General features: G+C 54.1%; 2 protein-coding genes across 6 annotated transcripts; one reads left to right on the top strand and one right to left on the bottom strand.

Annotated features, from left to right (window-relative positions):
- Positions 1–2,995: 2,995 nt before the first annotated feature.
- Phox2a (paired like homeobox 2A) lies at positions 2,996–6,900 on the top strand. Its single transcript, XM_046441767.1, has 3 exons — positions 2,996–3,212; positions 5,343–5,530; positions 6,451–6,900. Exons 1-3 carry the CDS (start codon positions 2,996–2,998, stop codon positions 6,898–6,900), a joined length of 855 nt encoding a protein of 284 aa, XP_046297723.1.
- Positions 6,901–7,512: 612 nt separating this feature from the next.
- Positions 7,513–23,301, bottom strand: Inppl1 (inositol polyphosphate phosphatase like 1). 5 transcript variants are annotated; one of them, XM_058578516.1, is made up of 29 exons: positions 23,277–23,301; positions 21,836–22,244; positions 18,961–19,024; positions 18,716–18,866; positions 18,368–18,488; positions 18,005–18,145; positions 17,736–17,829; positions 17,542–17,634; positions 17,269–17,367; positions 17,011–17,161; positions 16,813–16,919; positions 16,367–16,469; positions 16,075–16,271; positions 15,662–15,779; positions 14,961–15,057; positions 14,516–14,654; positions 14,308–14,407; positions 14,121–14,209; positions 13,765–13,846; positions 13,544–13,633; positions 12,886–12,999; positions 12,663–12,751; positions 12,143–12,230; positions 11,897–12,052; positions 11,629–11,707; positions 11,408–11,548; positions 8,799–9,471; positions 8,421–8,554; positions 7,513–8,312 (listed from the first exon to the last, which is right to left on the bottom strand). In XM_058578516.1, the coding sequence occupies exons 2-29, from the start codon at positions 22,030–22,032 to the stop codon at positions 8,222–8,224; spliced, it is 3,798 nt and encodes a 1,265-aa protein (XP_058434499.1). In that variant the 5' UTR covers positions 22,033–22,244; positions 23,277–23,301; the 3' UTR covers positions 7,513–8,221. The 5 variants fall into 5 exon arrangements, with proteins under 5 accessions (XP_058434499.1, XP_046297816.1, XP_058434498.1 ...); XM_046441860.2 differs by lacking the exon at positions 23,277–23,301 and adding an exon at positions 23,061–23,160; XM_058578515.1 differs by lacking the exon at positions 23,277–23,301 and adding an exon at positions 22,762–22,776.
- Positions 23,302–23,448: the final 147 nt, after the last annotated feature.

The raw sequence follows: 23,448 nt of genomic DNA, 5'->3' as shown, positions 1-23,448 counted from the left end.
GTCAGAGTGAGAGCTTGGATTTGATCATGAGGTCAATAGAGAGCCATGGGAGGGTCTAGGAGAGTAGTGGCTGTATTCAAAATTTCCAAACTCTGAGATCCCTTGGGCTTCCTGGAAATATGTCCAAAGGGAGGGAAACACCTCACACACTAGTGGGGAGGACTCACTGAAGCAGTTGAGCTGTCAAGGCTCAACTACTACAAGTTTAGACCTGAAAAGTAATTGGAGAAATACAGAAAATAACAAGCACTGGCAGGGATGTGGAAAAAATGCAACCCTCATGCACTGTAAAATGGGAATGTACCATGCTATGCTGTGCAATACAGTACAGCATTTCCTCAAAAAAATAAAAATAAAAATACTGCAGAATTACCATATGATCCAGCAACTCTTCTTCCAGGTATATATCCAAAAGAACTGAAAGCAAAGTCCTCAAAAGATACTGTGCACCCAGGTTCATAGCACACCCCGAACCCAGTATTCACAGTAGTTGAACTATGGAAGCAACTAAAAGTGCCCATCAATGGATAAATGGATAAGGAAAAGGAGATATACACATACAGTAGAATATTCAACCTTAAAAAGGAAGGAAATTCTGACATATGCTACAACATGGATGAATTCCAAAGATACTCAGTGAAATAAGGTACACATAAAAAGACAACTACTGTGTGATGCCTCTTTATAGGAGATACTTAGAGTAGTCAAAATTATAGGGACAAAAGGTAGAATGGTAACTGCCAAGAAATGAGGGAAGGAAACCAGAGAGTTATTGTTTAATTAGCATAGAGTTTGGATTTAAAAAGATGTAAAGAGTTATGGGGACAAATAGTGGTGATTATAGCACAACTTGATAGATATATTCGACAACATTGAACTATATAATGAAAAGCGTTAAGATGGGAGGTTGAGGCAGGATGATAGTAAGTTTGAATCAGCCTGGGCAACCTGGCAAAATCCTGAATCAAAAAAAAATAAAATAAAATAAAAACAGCTGGCAATGTAGCTCATCAGTAGAGCTCTTGCCAACATGAGCAAAGCCCTGGTCAATTCCCAGTACAGCAGAAAAGAAAAAAGAAAGAAAGTTAAGGTAGAGAAAACCCCTCAAAGAAATCCCTCTGACATGGAGTACTTACAGGAACTGGGGATAGGGTGGTCCTTGTGTGAAGCAAAGAATGGGTAGCCAGGAAAAGAATGACCTGAAGAGAGATGTCCTCCCCACTGTGCTGGTCAAATTAGGGGAAAGAAATTTCAGGACTCCTTCTCCCAATCCCCAAGGGCTTTGGCTATAACGAGAACATGCCCCTCTTTTGTCTTCTCCTTGGGTTTCAGACCTGCCATCTGCAGCACCTACGAAGGTTCAGGCGTAAAAAGCTGGGGGCTGAGCAGGGAAATAGCTCAGTTCATCCCTCAGGTGGGCCGTAGAGGCAGCAGTTCATTTTCCTGGTAAAGATTCTGTGTAGGTTATCCCATAGCACCGGGAGCTGGTGACAATCCATGGAAGGATGCAGTGGCCAGGGACAGAAAGAGTCTACTAGGTCTTGCTGGAGAAGAAAAGGGCCTCTGGAAGAGAGGGGTGAGAGACTGAAGGAGAGGAAAGGGGTCACTGGGTCACTCCCTCAGCCAGACATCCATCATACACACACCCCGAACCCAGAGGTCACACCAGGCGGTGCAGCGCGGGGAGGGGGACCGATCTGAAGAAACCGGGAGGGAGAGGCAGGCTGGGCCCTGATGGTGCAGGTTCGTGCAGCCTTCGGGTGGGGAAAAAGTCTGGCAGAGAACTCGGCCCAAGACCTTCCCCCTCCTCAGCCCCGCGAAGGGCAGCCCGGCAGCGCCTCCATCAAAATGCCTCGGCCTCCTCGGCGCTCCAGCTCGGAGGTCTCAGCTCTCTGGAGGCTTTTTCTCTCCGCCTCTCAGTCTCTGTTACTCCGCCAGTCTGTCCCTGGCCTTGTAGCTCTGAGACCATCCCTCTGTTTGCGTCTCTGTCTCACTAGGACTGTCCCTGTTTTGTCTCATCTCTCTCCCGCTCTCCATCGCAATCCGGTCGCCTCGCCGTCTAGGTCTTATCCCTAACCATTCTCTATCTCTGTGCTTGTCTCACTCTCTTTCCCGTCTCCTCTCCCTCCCGCCCCCCATTCTAGTCTCGGTCTCTGTCTCTGCCTGTCCCCATCTCCAGCCCTACCTTTCTCTTGTATGTTTCAATCTTATCTCCATCTGTTTACCTCTATCTGTCTCTCTTGTCCCCTGTCTCTGTCATGGTTTCTGCCCCTTTCTCTCCCGGTCTGCGTCTCTGCCTCCTCTCTTTACCCTCATCCCTCCCGGTCCGCGTCCCAGGCTCCATCTCTTTTCCATCCTTGCCTCCATCCCCCCTTCAGGGCAGCCTCCGCAGTTCCAGCCGGGATGGGACCGCGCTGGGGGCGGGACTGAGGGGCCGGCCAGATCTGACTAACTCGGTTATTGAGGCGAATTGAATTAACTTCTTCACACCGAGGCCGCGGGGCCTGCCTCCCCTCGCTTCTGCAGGGCCGCAGGTGGGGAGGCCCAGGAAAGAGGTAGGTACCCCCTGACTTGGCACGATGTGTAGAGACCGAAGGTCTGGGCCGGATTGGGACAGGATGGGGACTCTGGTGATGGGGTCCCATGCAGCCCCACCCTGCACCTCTGGAGTCCTAAGAGGCTGCAGAGACTCTTTGGGGTGGGGGTCGGGGTAAATAGGGGCGGGGTCTGGGATGCCCAGGCCCCGCCCCGCGGAGCTCGCCCCGCCCTGCCCCCTCCGCGGGGTCCTGCGCGTTAAAAGGCGCGCGGACCCGCCAGCTGCACTTGCGTTGCACCCGGGCACAGTGCGGCCGCGACGGGGCGGGCGGGCTTTGAGTTCCCAGAGCCGGCCTCCAGTCCTTGGCGTCTGGCGCTCGAACCTCCATCCCGACCTCCACCTGGCCCGGGACCCCGACCCCGACCCGGCCCGGCCCCCGCCCCCGCCCCCTCCGGGTCCATGGACTACTCCTACCTCAATTCGTACGACTCGTGCGTGGCGGCCATGGAGGCGTCCGCCTACGGCGACTTCGGCGCCTGCAGCCAGCCCAGCGGCTTCCAGTACAGCCCCTTGCGGCCTGCCTTCCCCACAGCGGGGCCACCTTGCCCCGCGCTCGGCTCCTCCAACTGCGCGCTTGGCGCCCTACGCGACCACCAGCCCGCGCCCTATTCGGCAGGTGAGCTCAGCCCGACCCAACCCTTTCTCCAAATCCTGAGGAACCCGCAGTCCATGACCTACTCGTCAAGCAAATGCGACTGCCTCCCACAGACTCCCCCTTCCCTGACCTGGACAGACCCTCCAAAGCCCCGTGAGACCCTCAGTAATACCAGGTTCCTCTCGGCAGGGATGAACCCCACCCTAACGCCCCTCTCGGTCCTCTTCCTCGCTGCCAAATCTCTTCGGATCAAAGAAATAGCTCCGTGCCCCTTTCCAGGCCCTCCCCTCCCCACCTGCAAAAGCTGACCACCAAACGTCTCCATCCACTGTATCCCTGTAAGAGGATCCCACCCAGTTCAGTCCGCTCAGATCCCCATCCTTATCACCCCTGCCCCACGGTGTTGCGCGACCCCCAACGAGGACTCCTGAGGCAGCTAGCTGTCCAGATAGGAATCTTCCTAGAGCCATAGCACCATCAGATTCTTCCTGCCTTCTCTTAGACCCATCCTGCTCTGGCCCAGACATTCTGCATCACCAAAATCTATTTCCCTAGCCACAAACGGGGGGGGGGGTCATTAAGCCACTTTTATTTCCCCTCTCCCCCACCCCAGATTCTCCCAGCTAAAGTCCTACAGAACCCCAGGAGCCCCTCCTGCACTCCCAAGCCCTTTGATCCAAGTCTCTCTCTGAACCCTGAACCTCACTGAGCTTTTCAGACATTCCTATTTTTTCAGTTAGAGTCCCAGCCTGCCCCACCCAGTCTTATTTTCTTGCCTCCTGGGAAGACCACCAGGAACCCAAATAGAAGACTGGAGCCTGAGGGGGGGGGGTGAATAAGTACCAGGATTGGGGAAAATAAGAACCAAGGAGATGCCACCAGAGACTAGAACGAGGATGGGGAGATAGGTACAGTGGGCCAGATGAGGATGATCGGGATGATGAGGACAGGAAATGGGCAGATGGGCTCCAGAAAGATGAAGATCTGAGACTGGGACAATGGGGATTAGGCATAGAGAGATGAGAACATAAATGGGGAGATTGGGGATGACTGGAGATGGAGATAAGAACCAGGGGATGGTATCAGGAATTATGGGAGACAGACCAGAAGGGATAGGAAACAGAGATGACGAAGATGGGGATAGGAAACAGAGATGACGAAGATGGGGATAGGAATGGGGTGTTGGAGATAAGGATTAGGGAAAATGGGGACCGGGAGAAATGGAACAAAAATGGAGATAGGGGACCCCCAGGAATATATAGAGAACTAAGCCAGAGTTAGAGTCAGGGATGCAGAGATACTGTCTATGAGGCAGTAGAGACTGGGATGGAGTATAGAAAGAGTGAGGGAGAATGGTGGGACAGGATTTAGGGAATATGGGACACAGAGACTGTGAGGAAGAACAGCAAAGAAGATAGAGGAACTTGGGTGGAAAAAATAATCACCCTTCTTAATGGGTACAGAAGAGTGTCACAAAAGGGGAAAGTTGAGGGTTTCCCATGGAGGAGGATGAAGATGAGGAAGAGGAGAGGGGGATACCTGGAGAAGAATGGAGACCAAAGATGTGAGTGAGGCAGGGCTAAGGAAATGAACCCTGGATGGGGAGAAATGGGTTTGAGGGATAGAAGGAACCAAATCTGTACACAGAAGAGCTCTAGTATCAGAGTGAAGTAGACCTGGCAGGAGAGTCTCAGTGACAGAGTCAAGGCCCAGGACTGGCTAGTGGGGAGTCCTAGAAAGCAGAAAGCTGCCAGACATCCAGGGCCAGTGTGGACAGAGCAGAACTTGAAGTCAGAGAAGCGGACCAGCTGAGAAACAGATACACTGATACACTGATGAAAGGGTCAGAGAGGAGTGAAATGGTGTCCAGGGCTAACTGACAGGTCGATGGGCCTTGACTGGAGGAAGGAATTCTGGTTTGGTTCCAAGCAGCTCTTGAACCCCAGGTGTCCTTGATCTGAGTTCCTCTTCACCCACCACCCCACCTCCATCGACCAATAGGGACCCTTGACCTGAGATTACAAGGATGAAACCGAGGGGACAGACTGGGGTGGTGGTGGTGGCAGGATTCCTTCTAGGGCAGGACTGAGCTTGGCCTCTCACCGCCGCCCTACACCCTCGTTGCCCCTGCCCTCCTGCACACACCCGCAGTGCCCTACAAGTTCTTCCCGGAGCCGTCCGGCCTGCACGAGAAGCGCAAACAGCGGCGCATCCGCACCACGTTCACTAGCGCGCAGCTCAAGGAGTTGGAGCGCGTCTTCGCCGAGACCCACTACCCCGACATTTACACGCGCGAGGAGCTGGCGCTCAAGATCGATCTTACTGAGGCTCGTGTGCAGGTGCGTATATGCACGTGTGTGTGCGCGCGTGTTCTTGTGGAGGGAGTGCGGGAAATTAGTATTGGACACTTAGGGGCCAAGGATAACCGCAGCCTGGAAGCAAGGATCTAGGACCAGTGACCAGGGCACAGCCTGGGTGTGGTTGGGTATCCAGGGAGGGCAGAGGGGCCAGGACTTGGAGGCTCTTGAGAAACAGGAGCTGTTTAACCCCATGTTGCTTTGCCTTCGTTTTCCCCTCAGTCTCAGCCCTATCTATGGCTGAAGGTTCAGAATTTTTAGAAGCCAGGATGCATGCTGCGAGGGGGTAGAAGGAGATTCATCCCATGGAGGAGCCGGGGCAGACCAGTCAGCAGTTCCAGGTGTCCTCCCCAGTGTGAAATACTGAGCTAGGGGCTGGTGCAGGGCAGAAGAGAGCCGGGCCAGGGCTTACAAATCCTGTGCGCAGATGTTCCTCTGGCCGGTTTTGACTGAAGGGTCTGAACAAAAGGTTTCCCTGGCGTCCCAACCCGCTTTTCACGGCCCTAGGACGCTCCAGACGGAATGTCCACCTTCCTAAGAGGGAATTGGGAGGCAGGGCTCAGGGTGAGGAGAGTGAAGGCAGAGCCCGGTCCAGGAGACCAAGAATACTGGGAGGCAGCGGAGTCCGCGGGTGAGCATATCCGAAGGGCAAAAACCCAAGGATCTAGAGGATGGGGCAAGTGGAGAAGAGAGTGGAGAAAACGACGGGTCGATGGGTGGAGGGTCGAGAGGCCAACGCTAGGAAGGCTGTGGATCTCCCCAACTTGGTAAATAATGCTGCGGCCAGACCTTTCTCGGCGGAGGTCTCTCTCTCTCCACCAATGTCTCTCCTGCGTTTTGCGGTCGGGGGCTGACCTGGTGTGCTCTACGACGTCCAGACTAACTGGCCCCTGTGCCTACAGGTCTGGTTCCAGAACCGCCGGGCCAAGTTCCGAAAACAGGAGCGAGCGGCCAGCGCCAAGGGCGCTGCAGGCGCAACGGGCGCCAAAAAGGGCGAGGCGCGCTGCTCGTCGGAGGACGACGACTCCAAGGAGTCCACGTGCAGCCCCACGCCCGACAGCACCGCGTCGCTGCCACCACCGCCGGCGCCCAGCTTGGCCAGCCCACGCCTGAGCCCCAGCCCCCTGCCCACTGCCTTGGGCTCCGGGCCGGGGCCGGGGCCCGGACCCCAGCCGCTTAAAGGAGCGTTGTGGGCGGGCGTGGCGGGCGGTGGGGGTGGCGGGCCTGGCGCGGGAGCGGCTGAGCTACTCAAAGCCTGGCAGCCGGCCGAGCCCGGGCCCGGGCCCTTCTCGGGAGTTCTGTCCTCTTTTCACCGGAAACCCGGTCCCGCCCTGAAGACCAATCTCTTCTAGCCGCGGGTCTTTGGAGGCTCCGAGCCTGCCCCCAGCTGCAACCCTTGCCCCTCCGGGACCCAACGGAGACCCTCCCTATCCTGTCCCCACTCCCCTACAGTGTCTGACCCCTAGGTGTGCCCTCCCCAGCTTTAGAAACCAAGTCCGGGCCACTCTCGTTCTCGCCCACTCGCACCAGGCAGACCAGAGTATTTTTCACTGGGAACCCTTAGAGGAGAGCAGAGGACCCCTTCTAAGCTTGGCTTTCTCTGGAGATCAAATAACGCCTCCTCCTAACAAGAGTCCCTACGGACAAACGCTGCCCACTCTTTGGAACTGGCCGGGTCACTCCTAACCTTGGTGACCATGAGTGCCTGCTGCCCCATCCTTAGACCCACCTGCACTGACCCCACCGGTGCAAAGTCTGGTTTAGCTGGGATAATCAGCCCCCTGAAGGGTCCCACCACCAATTCGCTCCTTAAGCGTCCCCTCTCATCCCTGGCGGGTCCCTGGCGGAGGGTGGACCTATTGGGGGCGGGGGAGGGACGGGGCTATCTGGGAAAAGGGACTAAGGGGTTTCCTTTTTCCTAATTTTGTGAAAAACTTGTAATTTATTGAGGTGATTTTGCTCAATCCAAATAAAACTTAATTTATTGAAGACATCAACGCTGGCAACCCTTCTGAGGGCGCAGAGTAAGACTAGGCTGCTTGCAAGAACCCTGACCCCGTTGCGGTTGAAGCCAGCAAGGGGCCCTCTCTCCCTTCACGGCCACCACGCATTCCTAGCGCAGGGTGTTACAGACCAGGAGAATTGAGAACTAAGCAAACTAGCACTTTATGGTCGAGGTCCTGCCCCCCGCCACCACCCATAATAATAAAGTGCCCTCCCTCCCCAAACCCACACATAAAAGTTTAAATAAACCCCAGCCCGATCCTCGGGCTCTTCCTTCATTTCCGGACGGATGCCCCTGCAGAAATTAGGGGGAGGTCCCACCTGTGGGTCAGGCTCGGGGGAGGGCAGCAGAAAACAGTGATGAAAGTTGGGGCCCAGATGTACAACTATACCCCATTTGCACCCCTGGGGCTGAGAAGAGGGGTCTAGAAAAACAGGACTGCACACTGCAGGCTACAGACCTCTGCAGCCCTGGGCCTAAAAGGGAGGGGCAGGATGTCCTAATTAGGACATTCCAAATGACTGGGCAGTGGGGAAGGCGGATTCCCCAATAAATAGGCAGAAAGGTATTGCCCCACCCCCTCAGAATTTTCTAGCCAGGGGCTAGCTACTCCAGCCTTCGTAGCAGGGGAGAGGCGCCGAGTTCGCTGCTTTGCCGAGCCTCCGCTGTCACTTGCTGAGCTGCAATGTGTCCAGAAGGAGGCGCTTGTGAGCAGGATCCTGCACCCCAGCCTCCTCCAGGTCTTCCTCTGTGATGTCACTGTGGGGGCAAGAAAGGCTAGGATCTGGGATAGAGGGTCCTAAAGGGCCCACAGCTCTACCCCCGGGGACAGACACCCACCCTATCCGGCTCTAGCCCCGCCCCCACCTGAGAAACTCCAGGTCGTCCCAGCCATTGTGCACCAGGCCCTCCTCATAGCGCTCTAAGCCGATGGCCCGCAGCCAGGCACCCATACCTGCCTCACTCAGGCCGCCGGCCCGCCCGACCTGCGGGCACGGTGCCTGATGAAATAGGGCAAGTTAAGGGGAGTACTAAGAGTGCACCCCCAGAAAAACCTTCAAGACAGCCACATTCTACCCGGGAAAGGGAGGCAAAATCTGGGACTGATTTACGTGTCCCCCAACCCTCCAGTACTCAGCTCAGGGCAGAGGGGAAACCAGTGAGTGCTGTATAGTGGAGGGAAGACACCATAGTGATGGGCAGGCACACTCTTCAGGTACAGACAACCAGCCCTGGTCCACACACCTCCTCCGCTAGGTCCTCTTGGATGCTCTCCCGGATGCGGGGTGGAGGGAAGCTGAGGGGCCGGCCATAGTCGGAGGGCAGTCCACGGGGTGGCTGCAACTCCAAGGGGCTTGGGAGAAGCGCTGAGCGTCCAGGCCCAGCAGGAGCATAATCCACCTCACTTAGAGTCTTGGCCATCTGCAGTACTGAGCAGGACCGGTCATCCCCACTTGCTACCTCCCCTAGGAAAGTGCTGGCAGATGAGGGGCCTGGGGGTAGTGGGGGCCTTGGATGGGCTTTAGGAGGTGGTGGGCCTCGGCCCTCACCTCCACTGCGTCCCCGGACCCCTGGTACTGACAAAGGATCCAGTTTGGGGGTCAGGAAAATGGCTGAGTCTGGCAGTGGTGGAGGTGGAAAATCTGGAGGGGGCAGAGTACCCCCAGAGTCTTCATCTGATGAACTCCCCTCTCCCACCCGAGGGGGCCGGTGGCGTCCAAGCTGTGGAGCAGGCACTGTGATGGCAACTTTGTTCTTTGTGGTAGGTGGGACAGGAACCCTGGCAGGTGAGGGTGGCTCCAGGGGCAGCAGCTGGTGTGGGACCCCTTCAAGGACGTAGTAGGCAGGATTATTGAAGCTGTTCTTGGGTGCGGGGGCCACCACCCCTTCCAGCTCAGGAGCCCCCTCTGGCTTCAACCTGGGTTTAGGAGCAGGATAACTTAGTCAGGACCCAGAAACCCAATGGTGCCATGGGGGAACTGGCAAAAGAAGATGACATTGAGCAAATCACTTATCCTCTACTGCCCTGGGTTTCATCATCTCTAAATTTGGAAGTAAATGAGGTGTTGAAGGCATAACCCTAAACTGCCTTGCTCACTTGTTCAGATTCTTAGATCTTTTATGACTTTGTAACTGTGGAAACTGAACTCAAATGATAACAACAGAGATGTCAGAAGACAAGGCAGTAAAAGGCCTCTGATGAGAATGACCAATGAAACTTTGAAAGAGCTGCTGAAGCCTCTGTAGTTGACCTACTGTGGAATCTCACTCAGGTATTCAGGCTGGTTTTACTCAAGCTGGAGAATAAAACCAAGGTGACTGAAAATAACTGGAGATGACAGAAAAAGAACCAAACTGAACCTAGGAGTTTTATGTACCTTCAAGCAATGAGTAGGTACCATTAAAAAGCAAGTCTATGTTGTCATGTATAACAAATTAGAACAAATAATAAAAAAAAGTTTAAAAGCAAGGCTGGCTGGCTACTGGGGAACAAAACTGACCAAATTATATTGTTATATTGTGTGCATGTATAAATACATAGCAATGAATTCCACTACTATGCATAATTATAATATACCAATTAAAAAATAAGAAAAAGGGACTGGAGTTGTGGCTCAGTGGTAGAGTGCTCGCCTAGCTGGGTTCTATACTCAGCACCACATAAAAACAAATAAATAAAATAAAGGTATGTGTCCAACGACAACATATATATATATATATATATATATATATATATATAAAATATATATTTTTTTTAATAGGAAAAAAAGGGCTAAGGTTATAATTCATGGTAAAGTACTTGCCTAGTATGTGCAAGGTCCTAGGTTCAAACCTTCACATTGCAAAAACAGAAAAGAGGCCCTAAGCAACTTAGTGAGACCCTATCTCAAAATAAAAAATAAGGGCTGGGGGTATGCCTGGGGATGTGGTTGAGTGGTCAAATGCCCCTGGGTTCAATCCCTAGTACCACGGGGGAAAAAAAAAGGCAAGAAAGAAAGCTAGCCTGGTTTTCCCTAAGTATGACCCATAGTCTACTAGTTACCCAGGCGTTAGAAGTTATTATGTGGGGTTTGTTTTTTGTTTGTTTGTTTGTGCTGGTATAGGACTTTGTGCATGCAAGGCAAGCACTCTACCAACTGAGCTATATCCCCTAGTAGTTGTTATGTGGAAAAGAAGTATCCCCACCCATTAAGTTTAGGAAACTATATTAAAAAGAATTGGAAAGAGTTTTCCTTCCTGTCCACGTACTTGTAGCATTTACTAATACTAATGTGCACTGGAAATATCTAAGAAAAAAAATCTACCAAAAAGTATTTCCAAATTCACTTGACCACACACCTTTCTCCAGTGAAGCCTTGTGTAGGATAGGGCCCCATAACATGCACCCTGAGAAATCCCTTGCTGAACCCTGTTCCCTCTCCAAACTGAAGGCTTGAACTGTGTCTGATTACACAAACAGAACTATTCTAAAAACAGTTTATTTTCTTTTTTTTTTAATATTTTCTTTAGTTGTAGATGAACACAATATCTTATTTTACTTATTTTTATGGGGTGCTGAGGATCGAACCCAGAGCCTCACACATGCTAGGCAAGTGCTCTACCACTAAGCTACAGCCCCAGCCCCTCTAAAAACAATTTCTATGTCACTTTTAAGGGAAAACTGAGAGGACAGGCTGCCTATGCTCCCTTTGACTCACAGCCATACCTTCAGGATGCCATACCCTCAGAAGCCGTACTTCTGCCCATGGAATGGCAGAGCAACCAAACAGAAGGGAATCCCCAGATTAGCCCTGAGAGCCAATCATAGTAATGGATAGAGTGGGAGGGGAGAGATAACAGATTCCTCCTCTTACCTGGGGTTCAAGGGCTCCTCCCTGGGAGCTGCTCGGGGCGGGGCTGGGGGCCTCCCAGTTGGCGGTGGTTTCTCTGGCTCTTCAAATAACTTGGACAATGGGCTGGAGCCTTCTGTGGAGGCTGGCTTGCGGCTCCCTGACCTGCCAGGGAGAGATGAGTGGGGCCCTCCAGCAGCCCCCAGATACCCCCTCAGGTGACACCCAACATAGCCCTAGCTCACCTGGATTCCTGGCTGCCTCGGGACACAGACGGGCCTTTGCTCTTTGCTCCAGCCTCATCCTTATCAATGCTGATCCACTCTGAGGGTATAGGGAAGGGAGGCTCAGAGGGGATCTGGGATCCTAGATCCCAGAAAAACCATCTAGGTCTGCCAGCCCCTTCCAGCAGGATCACTCCAATGACTGTAGAACCTCAAGCATCCCAGGATCCACCCACCCTGGGTCCTCCCCTCCTATACCTGCCCATACCCTTCCCAATGGAACCCCCACCGTAGAGCCGCTCACGGGTGCCCAGGCGTTCCGTGGGCACCCGCACCTTCATGGAGCCACGGATATTGCCTGTCTCCTCGCCGCGATGGGACAGGAAGGTCAAAAACTGCTGGGCTGTGCTGCCAATCATGGATTTGAGTGCAACCACACATTCCCCTGAAGAGCAGATGGGACAGACCACAGATTATCAAAACTTTCTAGGGCCTGCCTGATTTCTTATACCCCTCAGCTACCCTGACTCCTTACCATAGGATTCATAGCCATCCATGGACTTGACTGTGAGCAGAAGGTGCTGGTCTTGCAGGTACTCAATGTCAGCCAGAATGGGCTTGAGCTGGGCAACAGAAAGGCTGGATGTGGAACAAAGTCTCAACCACCCTTGGACCCCTCCCACATGCTGGCCCTGATACAACTCACCCCTGCCCTCAGGCTTATTCATGCTCACTCATACCTAGCTCTTAAGGAAAGCTCTCAGATCTGTAATGGGCCTTTCATCACTTAACATCACTGTATTAATTAATTTTCTGCATCCTCAACGGCCTGACATTTAGCAGAGTCTCAAGAACAGTTTATGGAACAAATGAATGAACAATCTACAACTTGGTTCTATAACCCTAGATAAAGCAAATGCTCTTATTCTCTCTTGCCCAGCCCCCCCATGCACACTGCCAGCCCCAGCCTCCCTCCCAGGCAGCCTCCCCCAGGGTTCTGCCTCACTCTTCTCTGTGCCCTCGTCCACTGGCCTAGGCCCTGCCTGCAGCCTCACCGTGGGCAGCTGGCGTGAAGACCACTGCACTTTGAGGAAGTTGATGTTGTCACTGCTTTGGGCATCATTCTCAAAACTCTTCTTGTACTCTGGGGTGGGAGTAGGGAAAACCAACTGAGAACCACCTTCCAGTTTCCCTTCCCCCCAAGCTGAAGGCAGGTCTGGGCAGCTCTGGCCTCCCATCCCTCTTGGCCTACACCCAGCCCTGGGCCCTGTCTCTGACCCTCGAGGCAAGTGGAATAGAACTCAATGAAGAACTTGGTGCGGCTGGCTGTCTTCACAATGGCCTCGATGCTCTCAAACTCAATGTAGGCCTGGTCTGAAGTCTTCGAGAGCCCTAAGGGACAAGGAAGGAATTGCAGACAGAAGGGCGAAGAGGGTATAAGAGGATCACAGAAAGAATGAGACAGAAAGGCTGAGCCCCGGAACAGGGAATTAGGGGCCTTGGCAGAGCAAGAGGCAAGGCCAATAGGTGCCTTTCAATCCTAACCTACCAACAGATAGACCCCAAAACCCAGACCCTGGACCAAGGCAAAAAGAACCAAAGGATGAAAAACTCCTGTCAAAGGGAGCTAGAGACAAGAATGCCTATGGGCTGGTTTGCCAACAAAATGCCACACCTCCAAGCACATTTGCAGGCTCACATGTGACCTGCAGATACAGACAAATATGTATAACTGACCACTCAGGGCTGGCAACTCTCATGAGGACCCAGGCACCCAGACACCCTCACATATCACCCATTCAGAAACACTCCTCCACTCACATTTACACACAAACACACACATAGGCTTGTGTACAATCCATCTGCACACATCCCCAAGTCACTACCTACACCCACCCAACATTGCCACATCTACAACCACATTCAAAACAGTCACCTTTCTTGGAGATGAACTGAGAGGTAACTCCAACCTCAAATGTCCCAAACACAGGGGAATGGTCGCTGGTGACAATGTCATCAGTGCAACCTGGGTGGGAGAATAGGAATGGGGACTCAAGGGAAACATCTCTACTCTCTGTTCCTACCTCCTGAAACCAGGGCTGAGTCAGGACAGTGACCACCCAAGACCTCCCATCACCCTGTCTGGGAGGCTCTGACCATAGGAATTGCAGATGATGTGGGTTTCAGGGTAGGACTTCCATAGAATCCGGTCACACCATGAGGGCACGTTGGTCCGGACCTGGGGCAGGGGACAGTAGTGTGGTCAAAGATGACAGCTGGGAGTTTCTCAGCATGGGCTCCACCCAGAGTTGATGAGACCCCCCTATTTCTGTTACACTGGGTCCCACCTTCCTCGGTGGATTCCCACAATACCCAGAAACACCCCCAAAGGCCTCAGGAAGGCCAGGTAAGCTACAATGGTAACTACAGAGGCCCAAGACCCTTTATCTCCCACGTGCTCCTGTTTCACTGCAATCTTGGAGGGTCCTCGTGCCATTTTTTTTTCCACTCACTCCAGTTGGCTTTTGCTTGTGCCAGGCATATGTGTCCCGGGAACCCCGCTCATAGCGGTAAGTGGGTGGAAAAGAGATCTCCTCCTCACCTAAGGAAGCAGGGCACAGATGGGACTCAGGGCCCTGAAAACCCAGGAATGTCCCAAGCCCCCAGGTCCCCAGGCCCACCTACTGGATCCCTACTCACTGAACCGAAGGAAAACCTTGTGCTTTTCCCGCTCCAAGTTGAGCTGGTCTACCCGGAGCAGAGGCTCAAACTCTTTCCTGCTGATGTAGTTCAGTATCTCCTGGGGTGGGGGACAGAGAGGCTGAAGGTGTGCCTCTTGAGCAGAGCTGGTGACAGCTCTCGAGGCCCCTAGCCTCCCTACAGCCATAGGCAGGGCCCCTGCTGGAACCTGGATATCCATGTCCAGGCGATAGTTGAGGTCCCCAAACCAGAAGAGGTGAGTGAAACGCAGAGAGATGTCAAATGCACTGAGCTGCCGGTCACCCAGCGAGAGCAGCCTCAGGATGTCCAGATAGTTCTGGTTCCGCCTATAGTAAGAAGCCAGGAACAGGTCCCCAGGGTCAGGAATGAGAGATGGGCATAAAGGCAGGAAGACTCTGGGGTCAGGGATACCATAGGGATCAATTCCCTGGGGCCAGAGGGAGAAGCTAAGTATAAGGTCAGTTTTAGTAGACCAAGAAGTCTTCAGCTGGGAAACGGGAGAAGGGGGTCTCTGGGGATAGGATGTGGGAGAAGAAAAGAGTTTCATGTGACTAAAGGATGTAGGCAAGACTATGGGGAAGCTGTTACATGGGAGCCCACCTCCCTCAAGAGTATGGGGAAGGTGCCCTCACCGGGCAGTCTTCTCATTTCCTGAGGTGAGATGGCAATTCACAAAGCCAAATGAGGTGCCATTGAACATGAAGGAGACACCCACGGCTCCCTTGTTCCCTGTGAGGGAAACGGAAGAGGAAGGCCTGATCACCCACAGAGGACTACCAACTCTCCCCTCTATCCCTCAAAGCAGCAATGAGAGGATGCTTCCTATCCCAATCCTCAGGTGCTGTGAAGCAGACAGCCCCTGAACACACACCCACACCTTCCCTGGGGATCCTTCTCGGGGACCTGCAGTCTGTCTGGATGGCCTTACTCTGTCTATGTGAGCAGAGCCCCTGGAATCACAAGAGATCCCGAGGGTGCAACAGAAAGGTCCTGTAGGTTCTCAGAAGAATCTATCTTGCAAGAGCCCTGGACTGCTAATCAGAAGACCTGAGCACTATGCCTAGCTCCCCTACTTATTTGCTGAGTGACCTTGGAATTCAACCACTCTGGGTTTGAATTTTATCATCTATGAAATGGGGATAATTATCCTGGCCTTGCCTTCCTGGTGGGGCTGGAAGAGATTTTAAATATGAATATGCTTTACAAAGTTCAAAGCACCCTATATATGAGAAAGCTGAGACTGCCAAAAAGGGGGAGACTCTGGGCTGGAGAGGAGGCAGAAAGCATGAACACAGGGACCCCACCACTTCAGGAACCTGCCTGCCCTGCTCACCCAGGGTGTTGGCGATGCCAGTTTTCACACTGGATGTACTGACATGGCTGATGCGGTTCTCATGCTCTGGCTTGACGAGCACAGCCACCTTGATGTTCCACAGCGACTGCATGGCAATCTAGGTAGAGGGTGTGGAGTCACCCTTATCCTGGGCTGGGACCCTGTCCACATTCCCCCTGCCCTGGCATCTTGTCAGTCATGGGAAAGGAAGACCTCCTACCCCTTTTCCTGAAGGACCAAAGAGAAATGGGCCTCCCGTGACATGAAGGACTCATATGAGACCTCCCAAAGGATATGCCCAAGGCCAGAGGAAAAAATCAGAGAGCTGCATTCCCCAGGGTACCCATGATGTCAAGCAGGAAAAGTCTGGGGTGGTTTATGAAGACAGGGGACTAACAAGATAACCCCCTCACCGGGCGGTAATCCAAATCTGTAAGCTCCTTGAGGCCCCCACGCAGCAGGTCCAGCCACTCTCGGTCGCCCACTGAGTTCTCCTGGGTCCCAAAGACATAGATGTCATGGGGTATGGTCACTGTGACCTCATCTAGGGTCTTCCCCAGACCCTTTGATGTGAACCAAGATGTCACATTTTTTGGAGGTGGCACACTTCCTGAAGATGGAGGGGATGAGGCAGTGGGTGGGAGGGTCAGGCCCCTGCCCTGGGGCCATTCCCCTCTCCCATCCCAGTCCCAGCCTGGGCCTGACCCATGTTCCAGGTGCCTATGAAGACAGAGATCATATCAGGCTCGTCTTGCTTGGAGTGCTTATTCTTCATGAGCTGCAGCAGCTGGCAGAAGGCTTCCCGCTTCTGGGGGAACAGCAGTCAGTCAAGGGCAAATAGGCAGCCAGGAACCCCCTTCCCACAAGGATACTCCACTAGATGGTAAATACCATGAGAGAAGGTCATTGTCTGGTTGCCCACTGTACATCCACTGCTCAAGAATGTAACAGGTGCTAAGTAAATGTTCACTGAATATTTGAATCATCCCTCAGGCCACCTATTCTTAATAACCTCTCTACCCTGTCAGGCCCATCCCTGCCAGGAGTGATGACATGCCCACACCATGTGTTCCCTCTCTTCCTACCCAATGGGAGACACCCATCTGGAGACCCCAGCATCCCCCAGTGTACTGGCCCAGCCTGCCACTCACCCGGGCACTGACGAAAATGAAGTCCTTGCGCTGGGTCCGGTCCTTCTCCTTTTCAAACACAACACCCAGCTTGTTCTGGACACGCTGGGACTTAATGAGCTGGCGGACTAGGAGACAGAAGACAGGTCACACAAGCCTGTGCCCTCCAGGCCAAGGGCCTCACCCTACCCATCTCTCGCAGGTCTTGCCCTGGCTCACTTCGGTCATGTGTGAAGGTCGTCCAGTCCTCCTGGGAGTCCCGCTGTCTCCGAAGCAGCACTAGCCGCCCACCTTCCACATCCACGCTCAGCGTAAACTTCTGTGACTTTCCAATCTTGGTCAGGTCACCCAAGGTAACATCCAGCTTCACCTGCAAGACAGGAAATAGAGAGGCTGCTGATAAGACCTTGAGGAAGGCAGCGTCTCCTTCACCTTCAACTGCCCCTTGACCCATGAGACCCCCCACCTGCCATGTACCTCAAAGGCCTGCACAGGTATGGTCTTGGCCTTACGTGTAGATGGCTGCAGCGAAACTGGAGGTGCTGTGGAACTCATGTCCTGTAGTGCCTTCAGGGCCTGGAGGGGCCAAGGGCAAGGTGAGGTTGGGGGCATACTCAGGGCTAAGGCAGAGAGGGGTATGGCTGCTGTTTGGGTCAGGGCTAAGTTATAGCTTCAAAGTTGAGATCGAGGCTCAGCCAAGGAGAGTGGTCAGCAACTCAAAGGTCAGGGAGTAGAGGGGAATCAGCCTACCTTCTTCTGGATGCCTGACAGGAAGTCCTTTAGCACTGACAACTTCAGTACCAGGTTCTCTAGTTCCTGTTCCCCAGTCTGTGATGAGTTCTGCTGGGAGAAAGAATAAGGCTTGTAGATGAAGCCCTTTAGGCTGAAGCCCCCAATCAACTCCAGAACTGAGCCCAGCTCCCAGGGCCTCCCTACAATCTCACCTGCTGCTGTAAAAGGCGAGTCACCATGGGCGAGCTCTGCTGGTCAAACACCTTGGACAGGATCTCCAGACCCGACAGGACCTTGTCCACCTCACTAGGGGAAACACCATTTTAGAATTCCCCACCCCAAGCTAAAGCTCAGGGCAGCTGAGGGTGGTGCCTTCTCCTTCAGTTTGAGGACACAAGGGGACAGGTGAGGAAATCAGGAGACAGTGGCTGGTTCACTGTTAAGGGTAAGAGTGTGGTGCAGAGGATCAGATGTGCAGTACCTGTGCAGTCTCCGGCAGGAGGTGGCAAGAGTGCGGGTGAGGTGGGGCAGGTTGCTGGCTCCGCCCCGCACAGCCTCCAGGTCCAGCCCGTAGCTGCCCTTCAGATACTCATGGGAAATGGTGCTCAGCCCATTGGGAGCGCTTCAGGGAGAGGTTAAAAGTTGGTAGAGGTCCTGCTGACACTGTTCCAGCTACCCCACACCTTGTCCCTACAGAAGGTGGTACTAGTGGCAGAATAGAACAGGTCAGGGTTGAGATGAGATGGGTGCCCCAGGGAGCTCAGGTGGTCTTCTCACCTCTCATGAAAGAGAAAGAACTTCCTGCTCAGCAGAGAGGTTGTGTGTGGGGGGTGGGGCATCTCACCTCTCAGCAGCTGGAGTTGTGGGAGTCTCAGGGGCTGGCAGGGGGCTGCTAGGTCCCGTGGGGGCAGAAATGCTGGTAGAGCCAGAGCGCGGGGGCAGTGGGGGCTTTTCATCCTCCCCATCTGTGGGACAGAGGTCAATGGAGGAGCACTTTGGGCCTCTGTCCCTCAGTGGTATATGGCAGAGAGGAAGCCATAGCTGTCAGAGACTTCCATGAAAAGGGAGTAAAGGGAAGTGCAACACAATTACGAGAAAGGAAAGAGAGGGTTGCAAAGCGGAGAGGGAAAGAACCAGGTAGAGTCAGGGAGAAGACAAGGAAGGGATGTGCACACTGCACATGAGGCTGTACCTGAGACATCACGGTCATCCGGTGGGTCTGGCTCTCTCTCCCCCTCTACAGGCAGCAGTAGGGCACACACCAGGCCCTGATTGGGCTGGGCGTACAAGCCAATGAGCTCGCCCAGGGTCTGGAAGCGGCGCACAGGCACACCCTGTGAAGTCTACAGGCCAAAAAGGATGAGAGAAAGGGTCAGCCAGCAGGTCTCCAAGCCACAGGAAGGATCAAGGTCAGGAGTCAGGGGTCCGAGCTCCTACCTGCACAGCCAGGAAGTCTTCTCCATCAGGCAGGATGCGGTATGTGTGTACATGCTTCTGATACCTGATGGCAAGGCAAAAATCAGAACCTGAAATCCCCCAGTTGGAGCCTAATCCCAAAGCATCCCTTACTAGTCCCCCTGCTCCCTAAACGTGGTTTCCTCTAAAACCACTTGCTCAGGCTGCATAGGGTTAATGATGGGGCCAATCTACTTCCACCCTCCTAGTGCTGCCAACAATAACTGAAATGACCAAGTCCCCCTTCCCCCACAAGACCTACATACTCCACACCCACCACAGGGCCTGGGAAGCAACAGGCAACTCTCTTGTGGACTCCACAGGTGTCTAAATAGCCCCTCTGGACTGTAGTACCAGTCTGGGCCCCTGCCAGAGTAAGAGTCCTCAGAAGCCTAGTTAGCCTATGTGTGCAGGGCAATGTGCTAACACACGTGTGAGCCTCTGTCTGTGTTTATGTTGGTGTCTGGCTCTACTGGAGTCTGTGTGTCTAGGACAGTTTCTCTGGAGAAGTATTGGAGCACCACCCTAGAGCTTTTCCGTGTTCCTCAGACAACAGGTAACTGGGATAACCCAAGGGGGCCCCCTATGGGAGACCCAGCCTCTAGGAACCCCAGGGCAAGGAGGGGCAAGAGGGGTGCTGACAGATGGTAGCAGCAGCAGCTGAGCAGGTGACAGCTGAACCAGGCACATACTCACTGGGGGATGGAAAGCTGCCTTCTTCCTCCACACCTCAGAAGGCAACCAGGCCTATGCATGTGCGGGCAGGAAAGGGCTGTTGGCCCCAGAGAGAACCAAATGCCATAGAGCCACCCCTTTCCCCTAAATCAGCACCTGTCAGGGGTTCTCCTGGCTGCTTGTGCTGTGTGTTAGTTTGTAGACTGTGGATCCATATTTATAACAATAATGGCAGGTATTATTATTAGCTACACTGTACAGATGAGAAAACTAAGGCTCAAAAAGGAAAAGTAATTTGCCTAAGCAAGTAAAAGGCAGAACTGGGATTTAAAATGAGAACAGAAGGAAAGGCCCATTTCCTGGCCTGCAGGTCAGACTGCCTGTAGCCTTCAGAGTAGGAGTGTGTCTCGAGTGTTATTTGTGTACACGTGGTATGTATATAGGTAAGCAAGTACGCATTTGTTTGGGAAGTCTAAGAAACCACCCATTTCTGATCCCTACCCAGTCTCCTGAGATTCAAGGAGCAATCAGTCAGTTGGAAAAGCCAAAGCCCCCACACATAGACAGACCCCCACCCCACCCATTCTTTCCCCTGACAATGGAGCCAGAATTTTCCCCTTACTGGGACAATAATGTTCCTCACCCAAACACAAGCTCCAGCTGTCCTCTCCCACCCAACAGCTGACCCAGCACCTGCCTCCTTCCCTTCCCTAACAAGGGATATGCCTCAGAGGGGGCTGGGAGGCAGGACTGAGGGTATTCATGGGTCTAAGCTGTCCTTTAGTCTCCCTGTACTGAGCCTCAGACTTGAGGCAAAGCAGAGACTATAGGACCCCTCATCGATCAAGTGCCTAAGTCAGAGTTTCTCAACCTCTGCACTACTGACATTTTGGACCACATAATCCTTAGGAGGCTGTTTTGGACACTGTCACATGTTTAGCAGCACCTCTGGCTACTACACACTAGGTGACTATAGCACCAAGCCTATTGTAACAAACAAACAAAAATGTCTCCCTTGGGGCTGGGGATGTGGCTCAAGCGGTAGCGCGCTTGCTTGGCATGCACTCGGTGCTGGGTTCAATCCTCAGCACCACATACAATTAAAGATGTTGTGTCCACCGAAAACTAAAACAAACAAATAAATAAATATTTTTTAAAAATTCTCTCTCTCTCTCTCTCTCTTTAAAAAAAAAAAAAAAAAATGTCTTCCCTGGTCTAAGTCAATTTGTCCTCCCCTGTCCCCACAAAGATGTCATAAGAACAAAAAGGAAAAGAAGGGACAAAGGGACAAGGGTAGGGGGCTCATAGGACCAAGGAAGAACATAACTAGATCTAAACTAAACAGTCCTCACAGTTTCCCAGTCATTACTTCTCACTCCAGAGGCCCACAGAAGTCCACTTAGTGTCATACTGTGGGTCAAGGAAAAAACTGCAAAACTGAAAGTACAGACTCACCCCACCCTACTATTCACAGAGCTGACAGGTACAGCACAGGACCAGGCCTACTCAGAGAACTGCCAAGTCTAGTTCCACACCCAGCACTCATGGCTTAGGGCTAGAGCTGCCAGATAACTGGGGCTCAAGCCCAGAACCAGGCACACTTACTCATTGATTCATGAAATAATGGCACAGTCTCATAAAGCCTCATCCAGCTGCCTCACTAAGTCTTCTCAACACCAACCACATCATCACCCGCAGCCATACACAGCCCTCCAGAACCCAAGCTGTGCCTCTCTTGGGAGCATTGAAAGGACCCCTAAGGACGTTGCTAGACATCCTCACACATACCCTCATCAGTCCCTCTGTCCCTAATCTGCTGCTTCTGCCTAAACTCAATCCCTACACAAACAGATCTGCCCACAACATGGACCCAAATCCTCACCTCTTCTTGGGCATGCCTGCAGGGGTCTGCCAAGGACTGTCTGCATTTTTCCCCATCACAATCACCCTGGCCTGCAGAACCCCACATACTCTGACCTCAAAACCCTAGAAAGTTCCCTCACACACAGCAGGAAGGAAATGCCCCCTGTATCCTTCCTCAGCCCCAAGAGCCCTAGAATAAAGCCAAGGCCCCCCACTCTGGGGGTGGAGGCGGGGCTGGTGTCCCACCACTCAATCACTGCCCCCCTCCCCACTCAGGTCACACCGTCCGTGTCCCAGATCCCCTCCCTGCCCCACTCACAGGACGCAGAGTGCGAAGGCCCCCGCCACGCTCTCGCTGTCTCGGACCAGGAAGCTGCCATCGCGGCCCGCCCGGGCCAGCAGCTCCTCCGCTGCAGCGCGGCTCAGGTCGCGGTGGTACCAGGCAGGAGCCGGGCTGCCCAGCGCGCCCCCGGACCCCGCGCTCCCCGGGCTGGGTGCCCCACACGCCGAAGCCATAGCCCGCGGAGGGCTCAGCGCCGCCCGCGTCTGCCACCCCGCGCCATCCGCCCCGGGAAGTTCAGGGCCGACGCTGGGGCCGCGCCCGGGTCCCGGGCCTGAGGATCCGCGGGCCGGACAGAGCCAGGGATCAGGACTCCGGACTCCGCACTCCGCCGCTCAGGCCGCCTGATTCGCCGCGCAGCCGCCGCCGCCTGCAGCGCCGGCCTCAACTTGAAGAGAAAGAAAAGTTTGTTCAGAGACGGCGGGGGAGGGGCAGGAGCGGAGCAGGGAGTCCGGCAGCCAGCCCCCCTCCCCCTCCGCTCGGCCCACTGCCCGGGCCGACCCTGCCCCCAATCTCTTCTCGAAGGGACGGTGCCTCCACAATCCCGCAGAACCTGCACCTCCCAAACCCCACAACGATCCTGCTCTTCCATCCCGAGAATATTCAGTCCCCAAGTACCCACCGAAGTCCAAGTCTCCCCCATTCTGCTCCCGGACACTAAGGAGTCCGGCACCCCCCTGAAGAATTCAGCCCTCTCAATCCTCTCAGGGAGATGACCCTTAACCCCCATAAAAGTGATTTCACCCCAAATCCTTTTCATTGGGCGCCTTGAATCGGGGAGTATCGAGGTTCTCAAAGGAAGGATCCAGGACGAGCCTACCACCCCATCATCCAAGTGAACAAGACACCCAGTTCCCGTTAAAACCAGCCCTCCCTTATATCTGAACCCCCAAAGTCCACTGTACCTGTCCGTCTACAAATCCCAAGGAGGAAGTCCCTTTCATAGAGATCCGATCCCCACAAACCCCCGGACGAACACCAGCGTCTTCGAGCCCCCCATGCGCGGCCCTCCTAGCCCGGCAAAGCCCTTCCCCCCTCTCGGCCAAGTTCCCTGGCACCACTCCCGGCACCCGCAGGCCGGCGTCTTGAGAGGACCCGCAGACCGAGCCTAGGGGGATCCCCTTTCCATCTAGGACAAAGTTCCCTCAATCCACCGGCTTCCGGCCTCTCCCCAGAGGCCTCTCCGCCGCATGCAGACCCCCACCTTCGGGGCTGCTTGGGTGCCTCCTTGCCCCGGGAAGCAGCCCTGGACTCTAGGCGGCCACTTAAGATGGCCATCCGCCGCCGCGGCCGCCGCACACCCCCCCCCCCGCGCCTTCAGCCCCGCCCGCCGCTCCGCCCCCGCGGCTCTCCAGGGAGCCAGCGGTAGCACCCGCGCCCCGCCTCGCTGGGCCCGCGTCCGGGTCCCGGAGCCGCTCACCCGCCGAGTGACCTCCGGCGAGCTTCTGCGCCTTTCGGAGGCTCTGCTTCCCGCTCTGCAAAGTGGGGCTAATGTTATGAGGGCAGACTCGATGGGACTCTGCTTGTAAAGCACTCGGCACAGGGCCTGGCACCCAGCGGGTGCTCCCGGACTATTTTTATTATTAATTAAG

Source organism: Marmota monax, unplaced genomic scaffold, assembly GCF_021218885.2.
Source record: "Marmota monax isolate L192 unplaced genomic scaffold, Marmota_monax_Labrador192_F-V1.1 WCK01_AAM20220418_F8-fsc00068, whole genome shotgun sequence".
Classification (NCBI taxonomy): domain Eukaryota; kingdom Metazoa; phylum Chordata; class Mammalia; order Rodentia; family Sciuridae; genus Marmota; species Marmota monax.
The sequence above is the reverse complement of the archived record's forward strand: the minus strand, read 5'-3'. Positions and strand labels throughout refer to the sequence as shown.

What these genes read in the sequence shown, in the direction of transcription:
- Inppl1 (XM_058578516.1), bottom strand. Translation starts at nt 22,032, where the DNA reads ATGGCTTCGGCGTGTGGGGCACCCAGCCCGGGGAGCGCGGGGTCCGGG. An exon ending in CATAGGCACCTGGAACATGG is followed by an intron (nt 16,272 to 16,366) that starts GTCAGGCCCAGG and finishes CTCCATCTTCAG; the next exon opens with GAAGTGTGCCACCTCCAAAA. An exon ending in GACGACCTGGAGTTTCTCAG is followed by an intron (nt 8,313 to 8,420) that starts GTGGGGGCGGGG and finishes TTGCCCCCACAG; the next exon opens with TGACATCACAGAGGAAGACC.
- Phox2a (XM_046441767.1), top strand. Translation starts at nt 2,996, where the DNA reads ATGGACTACTCCTACCTCAATTCGTACGACTCGTGCGTGGCGGCCATG. An exon ending in GCCCGCGCCCTATTCGGCAG is followed by an intron (nt 3,213 to 5,342) that starts GTGAGCTCAGCC and finishes ACACACCCGCAG; the next exon opens with TGCCCTACAAGTTCTTCCCG. An exon ending in TTACTGAGGCTCGTGTGCAG is followed by an intron (nt 5,531 to 6,450) that starts GTGCGTATATGC and finishes CTGTGCCTACAG; the next exon opens with GTCTGGTTCCAGAACCGCCG.